At 47.7% G+C, this 10,180-nt stretch overlaps 1 protein-coding gene across 1 annotated transcript; it reads left to right on the top strand.

Moving 5' to 3' along the window:
* The first annotated feature begins 3,172 nt into the window (after window positions 1-3,172).
* LOC131814906 (NADH-cytochrome b5 reductase 1) lies at window positions 3,173-8,363 on the top strand. Its single transcript, XM_059146375.1, has 9 exons — window positions 3,173-3,264; window positions 3,572-3,721; window positions 3,844-3,916; window positions 4,371-4,477; window positions 4,718-4,847; window positions 5,551-5,634; window positions 6,555-6,640; window positions 7,104-7,203; window positions 7,544-8,363. Exons 1-9 carry the CDS (start codon window positions 3,250-3,252, stop codon window positions 7,714-7,716), a joined length of 918 nt encoding a protein of 305 aa, XP_059002358.1. The 5' UTR covers window positions 3,173-3,249; the 3' UTR covers window positions 7,717-8,363.
* Window positions 8,364-10,180: the final 1,817 nt, after the last annotated feature.

Genomic DNA, 10,180 nt, shown 5'->3' with positions numbered 1-10,180 from the left:
GGTCATGATTTCAGGATCCTGGGATCAGGCCCCATGTTGGGCTTCCTGCTCAGTGGGAATCTGCTGTCCCTTTCTCCTGCCTCTCCTCCAGCTTGTGATCTCTTTTTTTTTTTCCTCTCGAACAAATAAATAAATCTTTTAAAAATAACAATAACAATTGTTGGAGGGCTGCCTGGGTGGCCCAGTCAGTTAAGTGTCTGCCTCTTGGTTTTGGCTCAGGGTTGTGGGATCGAGCCCCGCATTGGCTCCCCACATCAGGTTCTACACTTGGTGCTGAGTCTGCTTGAGATTCTCTCCCTCTGCCTCCCCCCAACTCTCTGTCTCTCACCCCATCTCTCGCAAATAAATGAATAAACAAATAAATTGGGTATAATTTGCTAATATTTTATTTATTAATTTTACACTTATGTTCATAGAGATTGAACAAAAATTTTCCTGGACTAGATGTTTCTACCCGGACAGAGCTCCCTATCTGAGAAGGAGTAACAGAGCTCCCTGATAACAACTATTTACCTTCCTGCTGATCGACCCCCTGTGACTTATTATGATTCACCCAGGAATATCTATAGACTTAGACATCACTGTGCTTTTTAGATACTGGACCTCAAATACCTTCTACAAGTAAGTTATTATAGTGTTAGGAGTATAGCCTTGTTTTGTCAGTAAATAAATTTGTAAAAGGGGAAAAAAAGGCGAGAGAGAGAGAGAGAGAGATGGAGGAGAAATCTATGCCTTTAAAATTACCTAAAAGAGGGGCGCCTGGGTGGCTCAGTGGGTTAAAGCCTCTGCCTTCAGCTCAGGTCATGATCCCGGGGTCCTGGGATCGAGCCCCACATCGGGCTCTCTGCTTGTCAGGGAGCCTGCTTCCCCTCCTCTCTCTCTGCCTGCCTCTCTGCCTACTTGTGATCTCTGTCTGTCAAATAAATTTAAAAAAAAAAAAATACCTAAGAGATGGAAACATATCTCAGTGTGAAGACCTTATTTGGATTCTGATTCAAACAACACATTTTAAAAATGTAAACCAGAGACAGTACAGGAAGTAAAAAACTACAGAGCACTATCTCTCATGAATATCGTTTAAAAATTATCAACAAAATATTAATCAAATACAATAATACATAAAAAGAACAGTGCACCAGAACCAGGAGGGGCTTATCCTTGGAAAGCAACACTGGTTCAATATTAACAACAAAAAAACCAACATAATCCACTATATTATAATGTAAAGATTATCATATCAATTGATATAGAATAAAACATTTGGCAAGGTTCAGCATCTATGCAAGATAAAAACTCTTAGAAAACTAGGAGTAGAAGAGAGCTTCCTCAGCCTCATAAAGGGCAGCTACAAAACAAACACCTACACCTACCTACCACCACACTTATGGTTACTGAGTACTTTCTCCCTAAGATTGGGAACAAGTTAGTACAAGTACTGGAAGTACTAGTCTGTTCGATAAGGCAAGGAAAAGAAAAGGCATATAGACTGAAAGGAAGAAACAAAACTATCTCTATTCACAGATGACATGATTGTATAGAAAATTCCAAGAAATCCAAAGTAATTCCAAAATTCCAAGAAATCCAAAGAAAATCCAAAGTAATTCCAAAATTCCAAGAAATCCAAAGAAAATTCCAAAAACAAAACAAAACAAAACCCTTAGAACTAGTGAATGACTTTAGCAAGATCACAGGATACAAGGTCAACACATAGAAATCAATCTATTTCTATCTAATAATGTACAATTAGAAATCAAAACTTTAAGAAGCAATGGCATTTAAAATAGACCCTTCTATTATGGCCTGAATTGTGTCACCAGCCCCCTCAAAATTCATATATTGAAGTCCTAGCCTCTAGCCTCAGAATGTAATTGTATTCAAAGATAGTCTTTTTTTTTCTTATTATTAAAATATAATGTATTATTTGTTTCAGGGAACAGGTCTGTGATTGATCAGTCTTACACAATACACAGTGCTCACCGTAACACATACCCTCCCCCAATATCCATCACCTAACCACCCCACCCCTCACACTCCCTCCACTCCAGCAACCCTCAGTTTGTCTCCTGAGACTAAGAGTCTCTTATGGAGATAGAGACTTTAAAGGGGTCAGTAGGTGGGACCTAATCCAATACAACTAGTGGCTTTATAAGGAGAGGAGATTAGGAAACAAACACACAGAGATAAGACCTTGGGAAAATACCGGAAGATGTGTATCTACCAGCCCACGTCAGAGACCTCGGAAGAAACCAAGGGCAAATGTCAGTCTGGTTGGGAAACTGTATAGGAGAAAGAATGGCCATCTTGGCATCTGGGGGCTCTCAGCGTCTATTTCTGACTCCTCATGTCCCATTTTTGTTGCCAACAGAGCTCAGTTCTAAAACCCTATCAGTGCTATCTTCTGAGCCATGATAGCAGCTGACATCTGTCAAGTATTTTGCTCTAACAGGTAGTACACTAGGCACATATCTCATTCAAGCCTCACAACAACCTTATGGACTAGACAGATGGTAGTATATATCCATTTATAGACAAGGAATCCCAGAGAAGTTAAGTAAGGTCACAGAGCCTGGATGTGCTAGAGGCAAGATTCTTATCCAGTACAGTCAGCCTCCAAATCCCAAGACTTTGACCCTGAGGATAGGAGAACCCCTATCAGGACAAGCTGGATTTGGACCCAAAGGAAGCTACTGAGCGGCCCAGATGGCTTGGCGCTTATAAGCATAACCAGTCAAGGGGGACCGGAAAATGAAGTTGCAATGCCACACGGTTCATTCCTGAAAGAACCCCCACCAGACTGTGCAATTCTGTTGCAATTCATTCTGTTGGAAAACTAAGGTAATTAATTTCAGCCTTTCCTTCTCGACTGTGGGCCCATCTCTGGCTCAATGCCAGACAGCTTTCTGTTTAGTTTCCGCAGACTCAGTTTTTCCAATCCTCCCCACCCTTGGTGTGGTTCTACATTTGACGGGTCTCCCATCTTGTTCGGGAAGAGTAGATCTAAGTGGCAGGGACGGAAAACTAGGGAGGAGAAGGAGGAATGGAGCTGCGGTCTTAAAAAAATCTTGGATTAATCCATGCCCCGCGGCCCCGAGTCTGGGAGCAAAGTGGTCGAGCGCCGAGCCACTCCGCCAGCCCGAACGCCCCGCCCCCACCGGGCCCCGCCCTCACCAGGCCCCGCCTCCTGCCCGCCCCGCGGCGCATTGTGGGATCTGTCCACCGGCCTGGCTGTGGAGGACGCGGTTCTCGGAAATGGGCGTCCAGCCGGTGAGACCCTTGCTCGCTGCCCTGCACCAGGGGGCTCCGCCCCATCTGGTTCTGGGAACTCTGCTCCGAACCAGGGGCTCTCGCCGCCAACCCCGCCCTATAGGGCGCTGCACCTACCCAGGATGCCAGGGTCCCGGTACCGCAGTCGGGCTCGGGACCCTGCTAAGGTTACCCATCTGGCCCTGAGAGGCTCCCGCGCCGGAGCTCGGGATCTCTATCCCTGGGGCGGCTGGTCGTACGGGGCAGTCATCACCCACTCCCCGGCTCTTCCCCAGCATGATGGTCACGCTGCCTCCTCTACCCACAGAGCCCAGTCCTGCTGGCCTCCCTGGGGGTGGGGCTGCTGACTCTGCTGGGCCTGGCTCTGGGCTCCTACTTGGTTCGGAGGTCCCGCCGGCCAAAGGTCACTCTTTTGGATCCCAATGAGAAGTACCTGCTGCGACTTCTAGACAAGACGGTAAGTTGCGAAGGAAGGAGCCTGGGTAGAGGGGGGACTATCCACTGTGGTTGGGATGCCCCGGGGGGCTTCGCAGCACCAGACCTGCCTGGTGAAACTTGTGTGTCATGCATCCCCTCCAGACTGTGAGCCACAACACCAAGAGATTCCGCTTTGCCCTGCCCACCGCCCACCACATTCTGGGGCTGCCTGTGGGTAAGGAAAGGGTGGAGTGGGCTCCTTTCCCTGGTATCCTAACAGGGTAATTCCCGTTCCCCACCCAGTTCTGCATCCATCAGGTACCACTGACCCTTGGACCACTCCAGGGTGTGGCTTCTGTGCCCCCGGACATCTTCACACACCAGTTCTTCCTCCTCCCTGCAGGATTTGTTTATCCCTCCCTCTGAGCAAACACTAATTTTTTTCTCACTGCCCAGACCCTCAGTTCACCGGCCCTTCCTGGCAGTAATTGATGAGTTTCTCCAATGGGGGGCTTATGAGGGATACAACTGGTGGCCCAAAGGGTCACCTCATGCCTGGTAGCTCATTGGAACCATGCTAGGAAGCAAGACATCCTTATTCCCTCAAAACTCCTTAAGTATTTTGAAAGATAAAAGGAATGCCACTCATCTACAAGCAGCCTTTATGTAGCTCCCCACGTGGTCCCCAGGCAAACATGTCTACCTCTCTGCACGGATCGATGGCAGCCTGGTCATCAGGCCATACACTCCTGTCACCAGTGACGAGGACCAAGGCTACGTGGATCTTGTCATCAAGGTAAGGGGGTGGGAAGGAGCCCCAGGAGCTCCTTATCCTTTTCTCTCTGGCATTTGTAAACTTTCGGGAGTTGTTTGATAGCAGGAGACATGTGTCCTTTGGGCATATGATGAAAAGTATGTGGACTGGGGAAGATAGCACGTGCGTAATTCCTGCCCCAGCTTCAGGGAGGATCCTCCAGCGGGCGGCTCAGAAGTCAGTGACATTCCAAATAAAGTATGTTCCATCCTCTTTTACCAGGTCTACATGAAAGGTGTGCACCCCAAATTTCCTGAGGGAGGGAAGATGTCTCAATACCTGAATAGCCTGAAGATTGGGGATGTGGTGGAATTTCGAGGGCCAAGCGGGTTGCTCACTTACAATGGAAAAGGTAATGGCCTCTCTCCTCCCTAAGCCTGTCTCCCACTTCTCCAGTGCCTGTAGTCGTCTTGGCACTGTGTGGCCATGCACATGCATGTATGTGCGCCCATGGGGAAGGCCCAGAGCCACCCTTCCTTTAAACACAGCACTGATATGATAGGCATATTTCTCAGCTCCATTTGCCCCAGGGATTGGTTCCCTAGCTACTCGAATTCACCAGCCATGACTGCTGTGGAGATGCCTAAAGCAAACCCATATCTCTGTTTCCTGCCCTCAGGAGATTCACTTCTTGGGCTGAGCAGTTCAGATAGCTGGAGATAGCTTTTTTCATCCCTGCCCATGGGAACAGCATCGTGCATTAGCAAGCCTCCAGAGCTGCTCTGTGCCACTTGGGAAAACAGATTCCCACCTGGCCCCATGCCTGTCGCGCTCACCAGGGAGTGACCCTCTGCCAGAAGCAGCTAATGACTCTCTGTGTGGCCCTAAACTGACTGGGACTTAATAATATAGGACAGATAGTCCTGACCCCATTGTCCCTCAAGTATATTATTGTCAGGGCTGCTCAGATCAAACCTCCACACACCCAAGCTGTGGGATCCGATTTCGTAGCAGCTGCTGAACTGGCCTGGGACATGTTTTCAGTTCTGTGTTTGTTTTCTTATTTTCCGGTATTGCCTTTTTTTCTTCCACCCTCTCTTCACTTGACTTTTCAGGGAGTTTTAGCATTCAGCCAAACAAAAAGTCTCCACCAGAACCCCAAGTGGTGAAGAAACTGGGGATGATTGCCGGCGGAACAGGTGACTGTCACTTGAGGGGCCGTTCTCTCCCACCATTGTTAATTGTTGCCATAACACCCATGTGACTCTTAGAAGGTTTGGTAATCATAGCCAAGATGTTAATCAGGGGGTTCCTGGCAATGCCTGGAACTCCCCAGTATCAGAAAAACAAAATCATATTCAGGCAGAAAGCAAATAATAATAATAATAATAGTTAACAAATAGAATGATAAATAAATCATCTGGGCTCTCCCAAGACCTCCAGTTGAATGAATCTAATAATCTTTAGGTGAGAATGGAGAAGCAGCTAGAAATAGGGTAGTCAAGAAGGAAGAAAATGAACAAACACTGGACATTTCTCAATATTAGACATGATGCCAGTCACCTTATATGTGTATCTATGAAGTAAGTACCAGTCTTCCCCGCTTACAGATGAGAACAGTGGAGGTTCAGAGAGATCGAATGGTCTCCACAGGGCTAAATAATAATGGGCAAGGGCAGGATTAGTATCTAGCTCTGTCCAGTTCCAAAGCAAATGCTCTTTACCCACAAGCCTGGTGTTCCCGAAACTTCATCATTGAATCAGTCAGTAGGTACTCATAGTTATCTGTGACATTGGAGTCCTAGCCTCTAATAGATTTTCAGAGGATGAGTCTGAGATAGGTTCCTTAGTAGGATTTTAACAGTATAATCTTATGTGAATAGCAAGCATGACCACAGTTCACCTACCGGGTACAAAGTTGAGTGTGGGGTCAAGGGCATGTCTTCCCTGGAAGGTCATTGCTGCAGGACACACAGCAAGACAGAGGATTCAGGTACTAAAGGAAGACGGAGCAGAGTGGTGAAGGAGTAGAATGAAAATGAAAGGTTGATCAGCTAAGGCGTGGAGACAGGGGAGGGGCTGCGGCCATCTTATCTCAACATGGGCTGTCTGTCGGCAGGAATCACCCCCATGCTACAGCTGATCCGGGCCATCCTGAAAGACCCTGATGATCCAACCCAATGCTGTCTGCTTTTTGCCAACCAGGTTGGTTTACTTTTGTCAGGCCTCAGTCTTCTAAGTTGTGGTAGAGGCTGAGAGGTGTGACCCAGGCAGGCACAGCTGGTCCAGTGCCAATTGTGGCCTCTGCCCAAGGACCCCCCCCCCCCCTTCAAGGGAGAGGGCCCTCTCCTGCCACAAGGAGGACAAAGCACTGAGCCAAACTCCTTCCCTGGCCACCAAGGGAAAATGAAAAGAAAACGTACAAAGAACCTAGTTCTAAGTGTAGAAAGCTGCTTCTTGAATTTCCTTTGTTAAATATTCCATTTTTATTCCTGTCTAAGTGAGAGCTACTCCCCTCTTCTTCCCCACATGCTACCTCTCTAAACGCCTTGCTTCTTCCTTATAACTTCAGCTTTTTGTTTTCATCCTGGTTGGAAAGTTGTTATAGCAAAGAACTTCTTTCACACACACCTAAGGAGGTTCCTAAAGTCTTGGCTTCCCCTTTCAGACTGAAAAGGACATAATCTTGCGGGAGGACCTGGAGGAGCTGCAGGCCCGATATCCCAATCGCTTTAAGCTGTGGTTTACCCTAGATCACCCCCCAGAAGGTACCTGCCCCATTTCTGGACATCCTCCAAATCAGGGCCTTCTCCCCCTGGGGATTTCAGTTAAACCAACCCTGCCTGACATCACCAAACTCCCAAGTGTGAGGGCACAGACTTAGTGCCTCTGCTGAGCTCTTTCCTTCTGGTTCCTGTTTCCGGGGGGTAGTGGCAGGGATGACTATGAACCTGAAGCAGACTGGGTATACCCACCTAGCTACTGCTACAACTTGATCCCTTCTCAAGAGGCTTTACCCAGGACTCACCCCTCCCCACCCTATGGCCCCCGACCCCCTTGCCAGCCTGAGTCTGTAGTGTCTGCCCTCTTCATGCCTTTGTATTTCAGGTTGGGCCTACAGTAAGGGCTTTGTGACGGCAGACATGATCCAGGAGCATCTGCCGGCCCCAGGTGACGACATGCTTCTGCTGCTCTGTGGGCCACCCCCTATGGTGCAACTGGCCTGCCATCCCAACCTGGACAAACTGGGCTACTCCCAAAAGATGCGATTCACCTACTGAGCATCCTGCTCTCCATGGTGCTGTTTCCCTGGTCCTGTTTCCTGCAGCTGTCCTCAGTCAGTACTCAAATGCTCTAAGTCCCAGGTTACTTTCTTGACAGTATCAGCCTTCTTACTTACTCTGCAGCAGAAATCTGGATGCTACCTGCAGGGACAACATCCTTGTAGCCATGGAGGAAGGCCAGGGCTGAGTAGTTCCCTGGAAGGCCCCCCAGATCTCCCTGTAATAGAAGGTCCAGGTCAGGCCCACAGAGCAGTTTCTTCCACGGGTCAGAAAGAAGGAAGCATGTGCATTCGTCCCAAGACTAGCTAGTTCCTTGATAGCATCACACTGGGTGTCTGTGATGAAAGGAACAATCTGTGTCATGGGTTTTACTTAATATTTGGTGCTGAACCCAAGCAGATTCTGCATGTGTGAGTGCAAATTGAGTGGCCTTACATAGTCTCATAGCAATTGCAGGAAAGGAGGAAATGATTTCTTTAGACTTCAGAAAAGGGAATCTGAAATAATGTATGTGTGTGTCTGTCTCTCCCTGCCCCTGCCCAGGCTGGAAGGAGATGGCTACCCACAGTCTAAGGCAGCCGCTTATGGCAGAAACCTCTGGCTATGCAAATAAATGGGGCTCAGGCCCCTGTGTTATACCTAAAGGGTTGTTGTGTTTGGAGTCCTTGTTTCTAAGGCTTTTCACGCCTGGGAATCCTGGGAGGAAGACTTTCCCAGCACAGAATTTCTCCCAGGCCTTCCAGAGAACCTTTGAGCAGTAGAGCCATGTGCTGAAATCTGACCGGCCACCAACTCAGGGATCACATAACAAACAGCTGCCTCAGCAGAGCCAGAAGATTGGCTTCTCCCTAGAGGCTTTTATGGGTGGGGGAGGAGAACACAAGTTAGAGGGGATGCTTTTTGAACCCAGGTATGATCTCAATGGTCCCTTGGTTTGGCCACTCTTTCGCTGCCTTCTCTTGGCCCACCCTTCCCCTTCCTTCACTATATTTCTATTTTAGGGTACCTGGCAAGCAAACTAAAGTATTGTCTTTCTATTTGGAAGAGACACTTTCTCCTTTAAATAGTAACCTGATATCACCAGCCCCAGATAGACTTGTTGGTGCCTGGAGAGAGTTGGCCTCCCCCAGGCCCATCTATCCTGACTGCCCTTCTCCCAGGGTTGGACCAGGGCAGCTTCCTCAGATCTTCTTTGTTAGTCTCAGTGGGACAGAACAATGAATCAATCCCAGGAGGAAGGTCAACATTGCTTCTCTGCATGGAATATGTGTTGCTTTCCCTGGGGCCCCAGGAGAAAGGCTTGGGGGACCCGTAGAATTCACCCCTCCATAAAGTGGAGTCATCAGTGAATGCTGTTACTAGCATGCCATCAAACATTTCATGATCAACTAGAATGTGTAGGCCACTGTGCCCCATGAGACACACTTGTTCACCTCACCTCCAAAAACAAAGATCTTGCATTGATTGTTAGGCTCAAATAGTGAAGCAGCCCAACAAAGAGAATTTCCCACACAAGAGCTCACCATTCCTTGTCTTATATGGGTTTCTGCCTCATTCACTCAACATAGAAACATTTATTAAGGACCTGCCACCAGCCAAGCAGTGTGCTAGCTCCTGAGGATACAATTCTGACAAAGATTGGTCTTAGACCCTCAAAGAATTCAGTCTACAGTAAGAGAGACAAGTGATAAACAATTATAACACAGTGTGCAGTGTGATTAACAGTATAGTAGAGATACAAGATGCAGATGGGAAGGGTTGGGAAAAGATTCAGAGTAGGAGAGAGAACTAACATTTTTTAAAAGATTTTATTTTTTCATTTAGCAGAGACGGAGAGTACAAGCAGGGAGAGCAGCAGACAGAGTGGGAGGGAGAAGCAGGCTCTCTGCTGAGCCAGGAGTCAGATGTGGGACTCTATCCCAGGACCCCAGGATCACGACCTGAGCCAAAGGCAGCTGCTTAATGAACTGAGACACCCAGGTGTCCCAAGAACTAACATTTTTGAGTTAGCCATTTAATACATGCTGTGCTAAATACTCATCTGTATAATTTAATCCTTGTGATAATCCTGTGAGTCTAAGATTAAGATTTTGCCAAAGGTCATACAGTTGGTTGATCAGTGGCTGGCAGAGCCAGAATTGCACCTGGCATTGTCTCAGTCCAAAGCCAAACCCAGGACTGGGTATTGTAAATTGCTTTGGTCTTTCAGCAGAGAATGGGAGGAAGGGCAATCCAGCAGAATGATCAGCATTTGCAAAAACCTAGAGAAATGAAAGAAAAGTCCATATTTGGAGAACTAGAAATTCATTGAGGCCCAAATGCCAGAGGGAAAGTAGAGCAAGATGAGATGAATCCTGAGAGTAGGTGAGAGCCAGCTGATCGAGGCCTTTGTAATGTCACACTAAAGAAGCTTAGAGCTCGGATGCCTGGGTGGCTCAGTGGGTTAAGCCTCTCCCTTAGT

The sequence above is a fragment of the Mustela lutreola genome, chromosome 14 (assembly GCF_030435805.1).
Source record: "Mustela lutreola isolate mMusLut2 chromosome 14, mMusLut2.pri, whole genome shotgun sequence".
Classification (NCBI taxonomy): domain Eukaryota; kingdom Metazoa; phylum Chordata; class Mammalia; order Carnivora; family Mustelidae; genus Mustela; species Mustela lutreola.
This window is presented reverse-complemented; position numbering and strand designations above follow the sequence as displayed.

Excerpts from the sequence above, each read along its gene's own strand:
- LOC131814906 (XM_059146375.1), top strand. Across the intron at positions 4,478-4,717 it reads ACGTGGATCTTGTCATCAAG|GTCTACATGAAAGGTGTGCA; the intron begins GTAAGGGGGTGG and ends CTCTTTTACCAG. Across the intron at positions 7,204-7,543 it reads CCTAGATCACCCCCCAGAAG|GTTGGGCCTACAGTAAGGGC; the intron begins GTACCTGCCCCA and ends TTTGTATTTCAG.